Source organism: Triticum urartu, chromosome 1A (genome assembly GCF_056163025.1).
Source record: "Triticum urartu cultivar PI428250 chromosome 1A, HENAU_Tu73, whole genome shotgun sequence".
NCBI classification, from domain to species: Eukaryota; Viridiplantae; Streptophyta; class Magnoliopsida; order Poales; family Poaceae; genus Triticum; species Triticum urartu.
This window is the reverse complement of record NC_141873.1, coordinates 26,551,066-26,570,693: the sequence shown is the minus strand read 5'-3', so window position 1 is coordinate 26,570,693 and position 19,628 is coordinate 26,551,066. Positions and strand designations below refer to the sequence as shown.

At 48.5% G+C, this 19,628-nt stretch overlaps 1 protein-coding gene across 1 annotated transcript; it reads left to right on the top strand.

Moving 5' to 3' along the window:
- Positions 1 to 13,033: 13,033 nt before the first annotated feature.
- Positions 13,034 to 14,852, top strand: LOC147988677 (obtusifoliol 14-alpha demethylase-like). The gene is made up of 2 exons (XM_087545236.1): positions 13,034 to 13,541; positions 13,651 to 14,852. The coding sequence occupies exons 1-2, from the start codon at positions 13,065 to 13,067 to the stop codon at positions 14,659 to 14,661; spliced, it is 1,488 nt and encodes a 495-aa protein (XP_087401362.1). The 5' UTR covers positions 13,034 to 13,064; the 3' UTR covers positions 14,662 to 14,852.
- Positions 14,853 to 19,628: the final 4,776 nt, after the last annotated feature.

Genomic DNA, 19,628 nt, shown 5'->3' with positions numbered 1-19,628 from the left:
GAAAACACTATGTGTGATCAGGTACTTGGAGGACGGCCACAGAGCATCTACATCTAACGGACAAGATGGGGAGGACACCAAGTGCCAAGGACAAGAAGAAGAGCTACCACTGAAGCTACAGCCACCGGATGACCGGTCGGGACCAAACGTCCGGCACCTGAAGCCCCAGCCTGCCCTGGCCACAGCCAACGCAAGCTACAGCGAGCGGACGTCCGGCAAGGACCGGACGACCGGCGTGACCACACCCGAGCCGAAATAGCGGATGTCTGACGCGACGGGACGATCGGCCATCTCCGGAAATCCGGTGTCACCTCAACCGAGCCAGATCAAGCGGAAGTCCGGCAACTACCGGACGTCTGGACGCCCATGAGCCACCGAACGACCGTAACCCACCGGACATCCGGTACCTATCTGCGCATAGTTTCGGGCCCGAGGCCCATGTACCCCTTCACTTCTCCCCCATTTGCACTAAGACTATAAATAGACCTCCTCCTCCTCCTTCTAGTTAGGGTTAGCGTTGTGTTCGCTCATATGTGAGATAGAGCTTTGCTCATCCATACAGATCTACTCCATCACGAGCGTCCGTCGCCTCTTCGGAGAAGATCCACTTGGATTCAAGACCCCTAACGGGAAAACCTCAAGACCTCTCGGAGAAGAACCGGTTACCCTATGTATCGTCCTTTGTTGGATTCAAATCGCGTATCTCTTTTGTGTTCGAGGATCTAGCATATGTGTGATTGTTCTTATTGGTTTGAGTGATTCTCTTGTGCCCCCCCCCTCATGTTTCCCCCTCGTGTTCTTCGTGTTCATCGCGGGATCCGCTCCTTTCGTGAAAGATCGGTCATATAGGGTTCCACCCTACATCAATTGTGCTTCTTGTTTTCTTTGGTCTTACTCTCCTAGCGAAGAATTGATGCATTTTCTATGTACTAGTACATTGTAACAACTAGATGACACCCCGCACGTTGTTGCGGGAACTGTTGCAAGAAAAATGAGATATGTTACACAAATGAAATATAAATAATTTGGATATACTTTTAGCCATATCGTTTCGTGGCTAAAATAAAACCATTTCATGAGATTGAACAATGTAGAGCTGGCTAGAAAAATACATAACATTTCCTTTCAAAATATTAACATTAGTGGTTACAGTTCCCACCGGCAAAATATCGTGACCTTCCAAACATTTGTGAATCGAAAACATCTCGCCCACAAAGAATAAATAAATATACCACAAATCAAATAGGCATTGGAGATTTGCTTCAGAGGTGGTACTGACTCTTCTTAGTTGCCCACATCATAGCTCACTACTTATCTTCATGGTGAAGACAACAAACAATCACCTCCATTAACAGGAACAGAGCGCTGGCACTTGAAAAGGGGAAAAATAATAGTGTGCAAGAGTTGATGACAGTGAGAGCATAAATTGCCAATTAAGTTTGTCCCATAATTTCTGCACACAAAAAATCAAACCCCTGCTACATTTAGTGAAGGAAAAATTATACAACAATTAGCGTGAAAAAAGTGTCATGATGAAATAAATGTGATGCAATTTTGACTTAATAAGGCAAGACCAGTCAAGGGAGAAAGCTTTTAAATTTAGCACGGTGATGAACCTTTGGTCAATAATTGAACATGACAATTCAGAATCATGTTGTGCATTCAATATTCTATTCTAAGTAATATTGCAAGTCTATAATATTCATGGTTTGGGAAGTCAGGATAACCTATTCCAAAACAAAGGCATGTACGTAAACAGAACGAATATCACAATGAAGAGAGAACGGTGAAGTAAATTTTACTAATTTCGCAAAGCTGAATACAATTAGATTAATGGTATAGAACTGAAGCAGTTTTATAGGATTCAAAGAATAACAATCTGCAAGGATAATTAGAGGAGGGCACGTTCTTACTTCTATAGAATTGAGTGAAGATTTTCTTCAGAGGTGGCAATCATTCTTCTTAGTTGCCCACACCATGGTACTATTTTTAGGTCCATGCATGACTAATGAGAATTGAATGAAAAAAAATAGGCTGACCTTCCTTCGACTATTTTTGTATCATCTTCCTTCAACTACTCAGACCTATACTTGTCAACACTCTCGGATGCACAGGCGTAAAAAAACACTCTCAGGTGCTCATATATGCGGAAGTAACTCACAACATTAAAACATGAGACTGACTGGAGGTTAACTACTCCATTCTAGATAAAACCTTTCTTTACCCTATAATCCAGACCAAAGTAACCTGCAAACATCAAGATATTTTGATTATTCCGAAATATGCTCAAAATACATCAGTACTTAAAAATAGAAGATGTATTGAACAACTAAGAAGATTATGAACATCATACCATCAAAATAGATTTGTGCATTTTGTAAGACAATTTCTTGAGAGGTCTTCTTTAGTAAGGGGCAGTACAGTTTGTGCGAATTTATGCAATCATACGAAAAAAATGGGGCAGCAAGAGTTACCTTTAGTGGATGGTCACAAAGAAATTCAGTAACATTAGTGATCCAACCTGCTAGAGCAAATAAGGCCAATAGCAAATATGCAGCTTGAAAGTAGTATATGGTATCTCAGGTGTACCTAGATATGCTCTTCAGTCTTGACTGCTAGTGTCTCTACTCATCACAGCAGATCATGATGCAGTTATCTCAAAAAAACTGTTTGAAGCAGCAGCTCTCCTCCTCCTGACCATGCCAACACTTCCGTTGGCTGCTGCTACTACTTGCTGCAGTGCAGCCTAGTCGATTAGGTGGATGGTGATAGTAGTGGGTGGGATAGAGGGCTGCCAAGCCCTGCATCAAAGGAAAAGAAGAGACGGATCGAGTGGCATGCGTGAGCGAGGACGGGGAGAGTATTAATGTTCAGAGAAGATGTTACTGTAGGTAAGCACGCGTCAAAATCAACAGCAGTCGGCGGCGGGGTTTGTCCTGACGCTGTCGAGTGGCCAATGGGAGGAGGAGGCCACGGCATGCGAGCAGCGACGCCAACGGCTCGAACACGACCATTGAGAAGACCGCTGCTCTGGTGAGCCGTCGCTCCACCTCGCCACCAGTCTGAATTGACCTGAAGCTCGACCTCGCTGTCTCATCTTCTTGGCTCTGATGTGATCGACGCCAACAGCTCCAACGCAGCCAGCGAGAAGGCCGCTGCTCCGGCGAGCCGTCCCTCCGCCTCGCCACCAGTCTGAACCTTGACCTGAAGCTCGACCTCGCCGTCTCATCTACTTGGCTTTGATGTGATCGATTGATGGGTCCCCGTGTAAATATAGAGCTGCATCCTTTCCACTGCCGTGATTTAATGGACTTTGGAGAAGGTGAAGTGGGTGAGAAGTTCTGTGGAGAAGGTAGGAGGTCGCGACTGGGAAGAAGAGGGGGCGTTGTGGTGTGAGGTCGCAGGCGTGGGGAAGAGGAAGCGTAGGACGGGGAACCTCTCAGCGGAAAAAACGTTCCCAACAAAACAGTGCGGTGTGTAATCCTCTTTCTCCATAGAAAAAAATGTGGGATGACTAAGAGAATAGAAAAAAAAACTCGATGATGTGGCAGATTAGCTGAGGTGGATGGCTGCATGTTGATTGTTGATGTGGACAGCTTGCATGTCAAGAGAAATAGGTTAGTGGGATGAACTATTTAGATATTATAGATATGTCGTTGATGAAATAAAAAAAATTTGTTTCGGTAGCTAGAAAAATTTATACATAGGGGCGTCAGCCGGCCGTGGCGGACCAGATGCTTCCACGCATTAAGTGCATGATCAGCGCATCTAGAAAAACTATCGGACACTGCCCCGTTGCCTTACCGAAACGGACACAGTCCGGTAAAAATGAACATATGTTCCGAAGATAGAAACTAAAGAAAGGTAATTGTTGAATGGGACTTGGCTTCTTTTTGGGCATGGGCGTTGGAGCTGGCCTACTCCCTCCGTTCACGAATAAATGTACTTCTAGCCTTTGTTTTAAGTCAAAGTTTTAAAATTTTGATCAAATATATACAAAAGAGTAGTAACATATATGACATAAAATTGATATAGTATGAAATTACAATTCAAAACGAATCTAGTAATACTAATTTAGTGTCATAAATGCTGCTATTTTTTCCTATAAAGTTGGTCAAAATTTTAAAATTTTGACTTAAGACAAAAGTTAGAAGTACACTTATTCATGAACGAAGGGAGTAAGTTTCAGATTCAAGGAATCTCATCGCCAAACTGTCGGGACGCAGATGGTTCGTAATTCTCATGTAGGTAGTGACTCCGTGGGGTACAAGCACCTTGTCCGGTTGTATTAATTGGGCCAGCTCGCAACTGTGCGAGGTGATATAGTAAATGCTCAGAATAGACATGCAGAACGAGTCAGATTATAGAGAGCGTTCCCTATCGTATGTTCCATTTGGAGGAAGCGTGGATGTTTTCCTGCGGCGAAGATGTGCGATGATGATTTTTTGTATAGGTTTCACTATCGGCGAAGGGTGGATGGTTCATGGCAATTTGTCGGGACTTCGTGTTTCTGGGAAGTACACTTATAATACTTTCTTCGTCCGAGTTTATTAGGCCCCCCAACAGAAACTCAGGTACCAAGGCACATTGAGTAATGGGCACTAATTTCCTGGACTAAGTGCTCTTTCGTTTCCAATGCATGATTTACTAGCCAAAATATTCCCATGCAGCCCCACACGCCCCTGCATGGTGCATGCATGTCCAATCAAACGAGAATTAGCAGCCCATGCACTGGATGGGTAGCCTGGCGTTATTGCTAGGGGGTACTAGTATGCCTAGTTAGGGCATCTCTAACAGGTTGTATATTAGTCTTGTTGGTAAAATGTCCATGTCATCAACCAATAAGCTATCATACATCTATTCCAATGGGTTGTATGCAAGCTATCCAATAGATGGTGAAAAAATAAATATGGTTGCTCTCTACTTCATCTTGGAGTTTGTGCAAAGGTTGTTGGTTAATCTACATACAACTTTGCTTTCTTTCCACATTTAATACATCCACATCATCACTATGTTTTATGTGGCAAATTTACCAATACCTATGTTACAACTGTTGGAGACGCCCTTAACAGCTCACGAGCTCTTGGCCTACGGCTGGAAATCATTGCGCTTTGGAAGATGAACCAAAAAGCTGAATAGACCGGGGAAGAATCCAACCGTTTTCTCTCTTGGCAACCTGATCGAGGCAGAGAGGCTTAATAAAAACGGACGCGCTCCCTCCTCCGAGAGGCCTAATAAACCCGGACGGAGGGAGTAGTACACTACTTCAGTGCTTCTCAATCAGAATCGTTTTCATGCCGACTGTCCCAGTTTGATCTGATTTGGTTACCTGTGGTACTATTTACTTGTTGTTTATTTCTTTGGATGCCGAGTATGTACGTGTACATGAGATTAGGGAAAATCAATTAAGCATGTGGACACGAATCAATTAACCATGTGCACACGTAGAGTATTGCTCTTTTAGGGCATCTCTAACGGCAACTCGCAAAAAATCACCGGCATCCGTCCGCAAACAGCAGGACCAGTATGCGGACATGGACCATTCAACGTTAGCCACATATATTTGAAACTAATTTTCAATAAACCGGATGAAATTCATCCAAACACGGGCAAATTTCGTACCAACATGAAGGATTTCATACAAACACGACGGATTTAACTACATTTCAAACATTTTAAAAAAAGACCCGCCCCTAAACCTATCCTACGGCGACGGCGCCTGGCGTGCAAGCCCATGTCATTCTCCTTCCGCCGTCTCCATGAGCACCAGCGATAAGACTGATGAAGTGAAAGTGATGTAACAAGGGAGACAGATCGGCCCACATAGGACAAAAGGCTCCGCCGCCTCCCGTGGCCTACTCATCCTCGGAGGAGTCTGCGACCTATCCGTCGTCAGTGGACGTGAGATCCACGATGGAAATGGTGGGGTCGGCTGTCTTCGTCCCACCTAGCTGGCTGATGGTTCATCGACAGCGTGTAGGAGGCGCAGCGGGCATTGTTCTCCTCCGCGATCGCCTGAAGCTGCACCTCCGTGGAGGCCGCTTCCTGGCGAGCGGCGGCTTAAGCGTGGACGACATCATAGATGGCATGTTGCTCAACCACGAAGTTGGGGTTCGCCGCGGCCTCCTTGCTTGCGCGGTTGCCGTAGATCTGGCCCTCTGCCAGCCGGTGATGCACCAGGAGGGATAGGTTGTACACTGCTGTTCCTCCGGCGCCTGGTGGAACGCTGACAAAGGTGCCAGCGCAGGCTGCAGCTCTGCCGTGGTGGCGTTGCACTGCGCATGCGTCTTCTCCATGGTGAAGCTGGCGTGCACAGGAGACGCGGGAGCCGGGGCAGAGTTATCGGAGGCCGTCTCCATCGTGGTGTCGGCCTCATCGTCTGAGACATCAGGCGAGCTGGCCGGCAAGCCGGCCTCGATCCGCCTCGCATGAAGGCTATGCCAGGCGGCCACAAGGGTGGCCACCGCGTGCTTCATCTCCGGCGAAACACTGTCCCACAGTGCTTTCCCGCTGGCGGTCAGGGCGGATGCAGTGCAAGGGAGAAGGATGTGGAGGGGCTGGTGTTGTGGTGTGGTGTTAGCCGGGTGTGGCCGCCTTTATATAGAGCATTCCGGTGACGCCAGGCATCCGGGTGCGTCAATGCACGGCGTCGGAGTGGGTTTCTCGGTCGACGAGCCTTCTTAATGGTGGTAGACGGACGGACAACGACATAGAACGGGTGCGGTAGATATCCGTCGTGTCCCGTCTAGTCACGTGTCTCCGGCATTGAACATGCGTGGACACCGGAGACGCATCACGTGTGGCGCCCTCGGCCGGCGCGCCGCTTTAATGGTGGAGGCAGCGACAGGTCGCGTCCTAGCGTCGGGCGGAAGCGCGCGGGAGGGGGGTGGGGTTATTTGGTGTGCCAGGGCTGTCAGAAAACGGGCATGGGATTGGTCCGGACTCCCGTAAACTTTCCCACATTTGTTTCCGGTTTACGAAAGAAATCGCATCCGGACCGCCCTATGGACTGATACAAGTCGGTGTTGGATGGCTTTCGCTGCCCGAACAGCCCGATCTAGACGGCTGCACGGGGTTTACAGGTCTGCCTTGAAGATGCCCTAGTTTTAACAATGCCGCGTTGAGTTTGAACAGAGAGAAATAAAAAAAGTGCCTCCTTATCTTCACTTAGCTAATAGATGATCTATAATATTAGTCAAATTTTCTTTATTTTATGATGTGGATCGCATAACACAAAAATATCTTATCAAACCACTGCAATACAACCCGTGATACAAACAGCTAATTAATCACGTTAGTCTTTATTGCTTAACCGCTAGGGTGCTTATTCTTACTTTTCCGTAACTAGATGATGTGGATCGCATAACAGAAAACCATCTTATCAAACCACTGCGCATACAAACCCGTGATACTGATAGCTAATTAATCACGTAAGAGTGTTCACGGACGGTGGATCGCCTCCATAATGGGTAGTAACATATGTGTGATATTATGCAATCCTTCATTTAGTTAGATATAAATTCATTTGTTACTATAAACACCTTTCTTGTTATTAACTATTTACCACATAAGTAAACATGCCTTGAGGTGTGTTTGTACCTAGCTAGTAAGTTACTCTTATTATGTCGAGCCTTAGATGGGACTTTGTTAATTCTCATCTACTCCTAGATGAGAAATACTTATTAATCATGAGGATAACTAATAGGCCCGTCGAGATCATCTCATGCATTAACCATGGTCCATGCGTTCATGTGATCGTTTCTCCATCTCCCACTGCATCATCTTGGCCGGGTAGCTCACACCTAAGGTGAGCAGAGCACCCTAGGTTAAACACACATATATCTTTCATCCACCAGCGCTTTACTTCGCCATCCATCTTTTTGTGTCGGTTTCACTATCGGCATAACTAAGGATAGATTGGTTCAAGACAAATTTGTCGGGACTTCGTCTTACTCGGGAGTACACTTGTAGAGTGTTTCTCAATCAGAGTCGTTTTCATGACGACTGTTTCAACTGTCCCGGTTTGACCAGATTTAATTACCTGTGGTCGACTTGTTCGGATGCTGAGTACGTACGTGTATATGAGATTAGGGAAAATCAATTAAGCATGTGGACGCGAATCAATTAACCATATGCACACGTAGGGCAGTGCTCTTTAGTTTTAACAATGGACGTGGCTAGGTCTCAGTCCACTAAGACTTAAGCAAGTCATCTTGGTCAAGTGATAAAGTATTATAAGAAAAAATAGAAAAAAACTGAAAAATAATTTTATATACGAATTTCCATGTAAGATCAAAGGAATATAGCATCGACCGAGACATAACGAAGTCTCAGTCGACTAAGACTTAGCAAAGGGATATGTATGCGGATACTTTTTGCTAGCAGGTATTGCCGCTCGAAAAAAACTCGCCCTCTCCCTTCCCCTCCCGCGACGCGCCTGCGTGCACCGGGGGGGAAACCCTAGCTGCCAGGCCCTCAGCCCCGCCAACAGGCAAAGGCCGGATGGCGCGGCGGCGGCGGGGCCCTTCCTCCTCCTCTGCCCGTGGAAGACCGGCGCGGGGTGGCGCCTCGGGTGGCGGCACTGGGCGGCCGCGGGGCCCATTGGCAGGGGCGTGATGCAGTGGCGCGTCCGGCTGGTGGCTGCACGCCGGCGCTCGGCTTCCCAAGTGTGGCGCGGTGGCTGCGGAGCTCCTGACCCGGGAGGTGGCGCGCGGTTGGCCTACCGGCCGGATCCGGCCGGATCTGGTGGTGGGGGTCAGCCGACAGCGCGGATCTGCTGGTTCCAGTGGCGGTGTGCTCCCTAGATGCTGGCTCTGGGGGGGGGGGCTGGTGTGGGGGGCGGCCTGGATGTCCTGGACGGATCAGCCGGTCCTCCAGGCGGCCTCGGGGCTGAATCTGGTTGTAGGCGGTGGATGGCGTCCTTTGGAGTGCAGGGTCCGGGAGCCGACCTGGTCCGCATTGGTCTTCCCTCGCGTTAGTGATCGTCTTCCTGTTGCTTCATTGTGGCGTCGATCCGAGTAGGCGCCCGTGTTGCTGCTATGTTGCAGGCGGATCAACGGTGCTGACCATGGATGTGGCGGCGTGTGAGCTTGGACCGGGCCGGGACTTGCTCGGCGGTGGCCATCGGCAGCTACTAGGCCGTGCTCCCCACAGTCGGCGATGATTGTCGGGGGACACAGGTGTGGATGCCCCCTACTGTGGGGGCGCTCATCCAGGCCGGGTGGTTGATGCCAGGCTAGGAGCGGAAGGAGACACCTCCCGTTCCTCCCACCATGGCTACGCATTGTAAGGTCGGCGATTGGCGGTGACTCAGAACATGGATGCCGGGGTGGCGGCCCCGGATGGTGCGCTACATGGTTGGCTCTCCGGCGGGAACTATGGCAGCGGTGGTGGCTCTCCTCTTGGTTGTGTGGGCGACGAGGGGGTACCGTCAGGTGGCTCGGGCTCGCACTCCTTCGCTGGGGCGATGCCTAGATCCAGAACTGGGTGTCTGGAATCGCCGTGGTTGCCCTTGTGGCCTCGTGTGGCACGGGTGAGTTGCCGAATGAAAGCTCCGTGCTTTGGCGCCGACGGCGACGACACTCGTCGGTGCCGCTTTCTTCTTGAAGACGTCGTTGTGGATCTTCTCTCCGTGCCAGGGTTCCGAAAGAAAGCTCATGTCCACTTTGGACTTGGCAGCGGCGACGCTTCGTGCCGTCTTCTCTCCTGAGAGCGTTGTCGTTGAGCTTAGGTGTGCTAGGGCGTAGCGTGGCGTTGTATCTAGACTTCCCTGTGTTATCCTTCGGTAGCGTAGTGTCCTGCATATTCCGACTATCTCGAGATCTGCTTTGTAAGAGGACTGCCTCTTTATCTTGTATCGTTCGGCCGTGTACTTTGTTCGGTTGGTGTTTTATCTATAAAGCAGGGTGAAAGTATGTTTCGAGAAGACTTAGCAAACTGTTTAACAATAACACGTACGATAACTGTTGAGTTTGGAGAGAGACAAGAAAAAAATGTCCTTGTCTTCACTTAGCTAATAGATGATCTATAATATCAGTTAATTTTTCTCTATGTTATGAGATGCCTATTCATACTATCCCTTGGCTAGATGATGCGGATCGCATAACACAAAACTATCTTATCAAACCACTGCGATACAACCCGTGATACTAACAACTAACTAATCACGTTAGAGTTTTTACGTGTGGTTAACCTCCTCAGTTACCCACCGTAAATGAGATAAGAAGGAACTGAATTAATGGTGTGACTAGGTCTCATTTAGATGGTATTTTATTTTTGGAAAAGGAGGTTGAAACCTCCCGCCTCTGCATAGAAATGATGCACACAATCAATTTTATTAAATTATACAACAAAGCCTGACAAAAATAATAGCCACCTTCATTCCGACAATTGTCACTGCCCTTCAAGATCAATGATGCCGGTGTCCGTGATCAGGGCCAAGTGCCCAAACATCGGAGCCCCACCATGTATGATCCAGAGGCCTCACCAGGCCAATCAACAATGAGTCGGGAGCACAAATTAGTCCAACAGGCCCTCAGCGCGCACTGTATGCGCATGCTCCAGAAGCTGCCGCCGCCATCATCTGTTGACCCATTTTCAGGACAGGGAACCACGCATAACCCTTGCTAGGCCTGCCATCGATGCTGCCATGGTGCCAAACATCGCCACAACCCTGCATGTGTCCATCATGACTCGTCTATTAGTGAGAGCCGATGTCATCGATCTGGTAGACGCAACACCACTCCACCTCCTGGCCCCACCAGATAGCACTTGCTGAGAAACGACGCCCCAAGGGGAGAGAACAACACCGAAGGCATTGCCTACGTCCGATCTGGAATACCCAGATTTAGGGTTTCCTCGGAGCAGCCCGAGCAAGGTGACGAAAACTACAACATGATGCCTTCGACAAGGAAATGATTCCTAAGACGCCACCATCTTCCACCATGACCGACGTCCGAACGGTTTTTACAAGCAGCCACACCACTTCAAACCAATAGCTAACTTGATTTCGTGCGGAGCCGCCCCGTGAAGGCACACACAACCATCGGAATGCCAACAGTGAGACTTCAGCAACCTCTCACTAGCACCTCTACGTGCTGTCGTCCTATCAAGAGCCACAACAACAACGTATCTAGGCGAGGATCAGATCCACAACCCACCACCACTATCCATCGCCAGGAAAGGCCATGGAGGTAACAACCACCGTTGCATCATCCATGGCCGCCGCACACGATGTTCCCACGGGCACCGCCTCAGCCGCACCAGGGGGACACCATCGCGAACCACCCGCTCAGGCACCTTTGGTGTTGGGCCCGCCGCCACCGCGGCGGTAGGAGAGACGCCGAGATCGGGGGGTTTCTGGTGGTGCTACGGTTGGGCCCCTTGTATCGCCCTGGGAGCAACGTGATGACCGTTTTTTTCATTCCTTCCATCTAGATGCGAATGAACTAAGTCTTATCTAATTCCTACACCATTTGATTTTATGCGGAGATTTATGACGATTTTTCCTTTTTAATGAATTAATTGATGCACTCCCTCCATTCCTATATATAAGCCTTTTTAAAGATTCCAATATGGACTATATACGAAGCAAAATAAGTGAATTTATACTCTGAAATATGTTTATATACATTCATATTTAGTCCGTATTGAAATCTCTAAAAAGCCTTATATTTAGGAATGGAGGGAGTAGGAGCTAGAGAAGAATTTGTTAATTCTCATGTACTAGATGAGAATTAGAAAATCAGTATTAATTAACCACACGGTCTACATCATCTTATTAACCATGCCTACTAGACATGTTATCGTTTGCTGGCTTAATTAACTTCCTCCGCTATAAATATCCGCGGAGCGCACTTCCTAGTCTCTCCATCTCCCATTGAATCATTTTGGTCGCCGGGTAGATCATTGAGATATATACATAGATCATTGATGCACCTGCGCTTCACTTTGCCATCCGCTAGAGTCCCTGAAGGCCAGAAGCAGTGTAAGCTTGCAATCGTGTGTGTATATATATATATATATATATATATATATATATATATATATATATATATATATATATATATATATATATACTTTTTCGCAGGAAAATAGTGTCATACTTAAGCATCTATATATAGCTTTCTTCTATCTCAATCAAATTCTTTTTTAAAAAAACTTGCAGTCTATATCTATATATATCTTATAGCTATACATAGCTTTCTTATCTTTGAAACTAGCAAGCATTAATACACATTTTTTTGCTCTTAGAATGTGCCACATCATCAAATTTGTTTTGGCCATTGGTTCTGTTGGTTTGATCTACAAACATCAGTGTGATCTAAATGGAATACCTCTCTGCCATGCAGCATCCATGAATGCACTTAAGTGGGGTTTAAATCTTGCATTTAGTTATGGCATGTTTAACTTTTCATGTCAATATTTTTATCTTTATTTTGTTTTTTAGAAATTTCTCACATGTTTTCAATCTTAACAAATGAATTTATATTCAATGCAAAATTTGAAAATTACTTTTCAATTCCGTGTCACGAGAGGAGTATCATCTATTATTTTAATATTTATCATATCAATAATCAGATCCATCTCAAATATACCGATAAGTTCACGTTTTGGAGAATCATATGTCGACAAAACATAACCATGAACGCCTATTTGTAAGACCCGAAAAATTGCAATATTTAAATCGTATTCTTGAGACATATCTACGTATATAATAGAGAAGTCTAAATACCAGCAAGGATATGGACATGATGGTGCCCAAAACATACCTTAGCAATTTTTTGGTCAACAACAAAACTTTGTTGTTTGTTTGAATGGCTACCAATGTTTTGGCTTGCCAATGTCTCTTTGGCAACTAGTTCAGTTTGTTTGCCAATGTTGGCCAATTTGTGGGCAGGGAAAATTTGAGCAAAAATTAGGGTAACTGAAATTTTCTCCTATTTGTGTGGTAGTTTTGGCCTTTGGAGCACATGTGATTACATTATTGATGGGTGTTTGGCGTACTCACTTTTGCAACGTTTTTACAGTATTTACGCCCCGGCCATCGCATCTGGAGTGAAAATATGGAACTGACAAGAGTTCTTTGGCTAGCATCTTTTCCTATTTTCGTCACAATTATGTCGATCAGGATGGCACGGCGACAGGCGACGTTCTCCCGAACAACCAATCGATCACCTCCTCCGCCGCCCGTGGCCACAGGGGCTCCCCTTCTAGGGATCCTCCCGGCGCTTCTCACCAAGGGCCCGGTGCAAGTGATCCGCGACGCCCATGCACAGATGGGGAGCGTGTTCACAGTGAGACTATTGCATCGGAAGGTGACCTTCCTGGTTGGGCCGGATGTGTCGAGTCATTTCTTCCAAGGGCTGGACTCGGAGATCAGCCAGGACGAGGTCTCACAGTTCACCATTCCGACCTTCGGCCCCGGTGTGGCCTTCGACGTAGATTTCGCCACTCGCCGTGAACAGTTCCGCTTCTTCGGCGACGCGATGAAGCCGGCCAAGCTCAGGACCTACGCCCGCCTCATGGTGCAAGAAGTCGAGGTAGAAAATAATTAAGATGGCATCATCTTTAAGTACGTAGTTGCAACGATCGTTTAGAAACTCTGATGTGATGTCTACTACGTATTGTGTGTGTTATGCATGCATGAAGGAATACTTTGCGAGATGGGGATCGACCGGCACGGTTGACTTGAAGCAGGAGCTAGAGCACCTCGTCACGCTCATCGCCAGCCGGTGCTTGTTCGGGGAGGAGGTTCGGGCCAAGATGCTGGCCGAGGTCGCAACTCACCTCCGTGAACTCAACGACGGCATGCGCCTCGTCACCATCCTATTACCGCACCTGCCCATCCCGGCGCACCGCAGACGCGACACGGCGCGCGCTAGGCTCGGCGAGATATTCTCTGGCATCGTCAGCTCCCGCAAAACAAGCTACCCAGACGGTGGCCCAAATGACATGCTGCAGTGCCTGATCGATTCCAGGTACAAAGACGGCCGCGCCACCACCGAGACGGAGGTCGTCGGGATGCTGGTCTCGGCGCTGTTCGCGGGGCAGCACACAAGCTCCAGCACGGGCACGTGGACTGGAGCGCGCCTCCTCGCGCACGCCAATGGCAATCACCTGCGCGCTGCTGTCCAGGAGCAGGAGCAGATTGTGGAGCGGCACGGGGACCGCGTGGACTACGAGGTCCTGCAGGAGATGGACACCCTCCACCGCTGCGTCAAGGAGGTTCTGCGGCTCCACCCGCCGGCGATGATGCTGCTGCGCCACGCGCGGCGGAGCTTCACCGTGCGAACCAGGGCGGGCGACGAGTACCAAGTCCCGGAGGGGCGTACGGTCGCGAGCCCGCTGGTGATCCACAACCGTCTCCCGCATGTGTACAAGGACCCGGAGAGGTACGAGCCGGACAGGTTTGGCCCGGGCAGAGGGGAGGATGGGGTCGGCGGGGCGTTCTCTTACACGGCGTTCGGTGGTGGGCGGCACGCCTGCGTCGGCGAGGCGTTCGCGTACATGCAGATCAAGGTGATATGGAGCCACCTGCTGAGGAACTTCGAGATGGAGATGGTATCGCCATTCCCTGAGACGGACTGGAACGTGGTCATGCCGGGGCCCAAGGGGAAGGTCATGGTCCGCTACAACAGGAGGATGTCAGCGGCCGCGTAATTCATGAGCCTACAAAGACCCTACATATATCTACATCATGTTGCATGCTACTTTCTCCTAGTACCAATAAATTAGGATTGTCGTTTAAGTTAGGGCGATGCTAGGTGCCGGCGCACCGGCGCAATTTCGACCAGTCCATCTAGAGCCGTTCGATCTGGACGGGCATAACCATCAGATATGTCCTCTCTCCCCTTTCGTCATCCTCCCCCACAAAAAAAAGAGGAGAAAAAGGTAGCACCACCGCCGCCGCTTGCTGGATCCCGCACACAGACCCAGAGCCATGCTGCCCTCGTTTTGGACCACTGCTGCCCTTGCTCGCCGCCTCGCTACCGCCGGCTGCCGCACCATCTTCGTCGCCTCTTGCGTTCCTCGCCGGATCCACATATGCGGCTGCGTATACGACCGGGTTGCAGCTCCGGTGGCGACGGTCGCTGGCCGCAACACTCGTCGGCAAGCTCGCAGTGTACCTCGCCTCGGTTGCCGTCCATGGTTGTAGCACTCTGGTGCGTCGCCCCGCCCTCGCTATCGACGCTCGCTGCATGAGTTTCCAAGAACAAAATGGCCACCAGTTGCACCATAAAACGAATGTAGCAAATAAACATGTCGGTCGTACCAAAAAGCATCCACGGTTGTAGCAAAAACATTGTTGTCATCGCCGCAGGTCGCAACTCACCATGAATGGACGTAGCAAAAGCATTCGCTGGTTGTAGCAAAAATCAACGACAGTTCCAGCAAATCATCATCGTCGCCGTGACGGGCGCAGCTCCGCCGTGAATTGAACGTAGCAAAAACATTTGCCAGTTGTAGCAAAAATTGACAATGGTTGTAGCAAAAAAAATGTGTGCTGGCTCCAGCAAAACACAAAGTCGATGGTAGCAAAAAAATTGGCCGTTTCCACCAAAAATCCAAAGATGATGGTAGCAAAAAAAAGATCCGTGGTTCCAGCAAAAAAATGAGATGGTGGTAGCAAAAATTGATGCTGATTCCAGTAAAAAAAACAAAACCGATGTAGCAAAAAGAAATTGGGGGTTGTTCCCCGCACATGACAACGCCGCCCGGTGGCCGCCGGCGATGCTGTGGCTGGTGGCAGCAATTCTGTGGCCGGTTGTAGCACATGCAGATGCGGGCTCCAGCAAAAATTCTTTCACGCGCAGCCATCACCGGAGAAAGGTGGAGCTACGGCCATGGCGGGTTGCAGGCTCGCAGCACCATAGGACAAAAAAGAAACGGAAGAAGAGGGGGAGCCTAGGGCCACAAGGGCAGAAAAGGGGGGCCGGGGGTGGGCATCGGCCACGGCCATCACATAGCAGAAGGGGAGGAGGCGAGCCTCATCGATGTCTTGATGGTGGCAGCCATGGCAGAGAAAGAGGGTGTGGGGAAAAGAATCAGAGGAGGGAGATGATGGATGAGTGCGTGGATGGATAAGGGAAAGGTGGGCGGTGCGCAAGTCCCACAGGACACAACATAATACAACGTGCGAGAAGTAAGAAGCGTTCAAATGTGTTGCATCGTACGTGCCGCGTGCGACCGGCCCAATCTTCGGCTGGCGCACCGGCCACAAACGTTTACCTTTAAGTTAATCGGTGTGGCATGCACAGTTGAACTACTGTATTTGTTCGACAAGTCAACCGCGGAGGGCACTTTCGTGAGTGACATATGGCCCTGTGTGCGTGCACACTTTGTTGTTTATCTTGAGGGAGACTAATTTTTTTAGAAAGAGGTTAAAACTCCCGGCCTCTGCATCAAGCGATGCATACGGCCGTCTTTATTTATTAGTCAACAAAAGTCTAACAAGAATGTACATCAAGTCATCCGAAGCCATCACCCACATCTACGAAACTCGGTAATATGGAGTGCTCTCACTCCCCATATCTAAATCTGGTATCGTTGCCGATCCATTCACATAACGTATATATCGGAACCAACAGCCGGTGTAGCTGACCTAAAGCGTACACCACGTGTATACGTTCTAAATGTCGCCATCTTCATCGGACCGCTGACCCATCTTCAAAACAGAGATCCGCATCATCCTTCTCAGTCCGTCCATCCATCGACGCCACCACGGCGCCTAACGGCGCCACCGTCCCTCGCGCGTCCATCCAGACGCGGAGATTCTAGAAGATTTGTCATGCGTAGCACCTGTCGACCAGGCATGACACAGCGTAGCACCTGTCAACCAGGCATGACTTGACATCTCCACCAAAAGCTTCATGCAAGACGAAGTTGCTCCACCTCCTGCCTCAGTCTTTCAACGCTACTCCACAAACGATGCTCCAAAAAAACACAACACCGTAGTACCGCCATTGTCCGATCTGGAAGACCAGATCCTACGGTTTCCTTTGGTGCAGCACGAGTGGGTCAACAATAGTTACGTGACGATGCCTTCATGCATCAAGGTAGCGACACAGAACGCCACCATGTTCTGCCATCGGCTTGGTTTTCACCGGCAACTATGTCTTCCCGACTTGTAGCCGGAGCTAGATGACGGATCTCGAGATCTACCTATCCAGTGTCAGGCCGTCCACCTCCGGCAAAGGAGATGGCCACCACCGCCGCTCCCAGGGCCGGAGCCTATATAGCTAAACACTTCAAGTCTTGTGAATAAGTACACCCTCTTAAGTAAATCAGTGGTAGAGATTAAAACATACCCCTTCGGCATGATGCAATTAACAACTATAATCTGTTAACTAGTTCATGTACGTACAGATAGCCAACCTGCCCATACTCAAATTTGTGGTCAACCCGACGTACAAGTTGAAAATAGAAATACTTATACGATGCATAGCTTTGTACTTTTTTCCGTCTATTAGTCTTCCTTTTCTATTGGACTCTGGAACTTTTCAGGCTTTCTTCACAATTTCTCTTGACACAAAATGATTTTCTCCACAATGTGAAAGTACTTATCAAACACAAGAAAATGATAGTTTTCCTGAAACCATAAATAGAAACCCAGATGCATATGCACCCATGTAAAATACTCCAGCATCTTATGTTGCAGCACTCTCTATTCTCACCAACAATAATCTATGAACTCTGTGCCTTAGCCCGACGAAGTACTAGGCTTTTTTAGAATTGGTTTCTTTATCAATATGTCAGTGCAGTTGTGCACTTGTTGGCGAACAATAGTTCACCGACAAGACGAGGTGCAACTCCGTGAGCAATTGAGAGGGAAAAAACTTCATATTGATGGTGTAGGCTACTCCCACTATTTTACAAAATCGATTGCACATTCTCATCTATGAGAGTCACGGGTTATTAATAACACTTTTTAAATGCAATATAGCTCACTTAGTAGGAAATCCTCCAACAAACTAGAAACCATATTAGTACAGAAATTTAGCAACTACAAAACAGAGTGAATCCCCATCAATACACCTTTTCTAAGAAAAACAATGATTATTCTATAAATGTGAAGGTACTTGCTAAACACAAGAAAACCATAATTCTTGTCAAAGCACAAATAGAATCCCAGATGAATACGCACCTGTGTAAAAATACTCCAGTACATTATATTCGAGCACTCTCTAGTCCAAACTCACGAACCATAATGCATGAAGTATGTGCCCTAGCCCAACGAAGACTCTGGCTGCTTCTTAGATTCTTTTTTTTTTCGCAATATAGTCAATGCACTTGTTCTTCAACTCGGGGCAATTGTACATCTTAGCGCAAGCTTGAATATCAATAACTGTATCCATTGATACATTATCGCATAACTTTTCGACACACATATGCTTTAGAAGGCATAGCGCGTAGCGATCTGCAGTGGCAATTAAATCAAATAATACCTCGGTGGAGGGGTTATCTTATGTAGTAGGAAACTCATCCATGTATATGAACCGAAGCATATGTTTGAATGATGAACCGCCGCTACCCTTCCCGCTTCCGCCACCCCACCCTAGACGCACCCCCTCTCACCCCACCCCACCCTAGCCGCGCCACCCCCTAGCCGCGCCGCAACCCTAGCCGCTGTCCCGTGTTCCCCGCCACCACCATGAGCTCCACGGGATCCTCCACCGCCACCAATCCCTTCGCCGGTCCGGACGTGACTCTCGTTCGTGATCTGAACATCCACGAGCGTGTCTCGGTGGTCCTTGTGTTGGGGAACGCAGTATTTCAAAAAAATTCCTAGGATCACGCAAGATCTATCTAGGAGAAGCATAGCAACGAGCGGGGAGAGTGTGTCCACGTACCCTCGTAGACCGAAAGCGGAAGCATTTAGTAACGCGGTTGATGTAGTCGAACGTCTTCATGATCCAACCGATTCAAGTACCGAACGCACGGCACCTCCGCGATCTGCACACGTTCAGCTTGGTGATGTCCCTCGAACTCTTGATCCAGTTGAGGCTGAGGGAGAGTTTCGTCAGCACGACGGCCTGGTGACGGTGATGATGAAGTTACCGATGCAGGGCTTCGCCTAAGCATTACGATTATATGACCGAGGTGGAAAACTGTGGAGGGGGGCACCGTACACGGCTAAGACAAATCTTGGAGTACCTTTGGGGTGCCCCCTGCCCACGTATATAAAGGAGGGCGGAAGAGGAGCCCGGCCTAGGAGGGGCGCGCCTATAGGGGAGTCCAACTAGGATTCCCAATCCTAGTTGGAGTCCCCTTCCTTTTCCAAGAGGGGAGAGAGGGAAGGAGTAGGAGAGCGAGAAGGAAAGAGAGGGGGGCGCCGCCCCTCCCTGGTCCAATTCGGACTTGCCATGGGGGGGCACACGGCCACCCCTTGAGGCCCTTCTCTCCTTTCCCGTGTGGCCCATTAAGGCCCAACTTCCCTCGACGAATTCCCGTAACTCTTCGGTACTCCAAAAAATACCCAAAATACTAGGAACCTTTCCGATATCCGAATATAGCCTTCCAATATATCGATTTTTGTGTCTCGACCATTTCGAGACTCCTCGTCATGTCCATGATCTCATCCGGGACTCCGAACAACCTTCGGTACATCAAATCACAGAACTCATAAT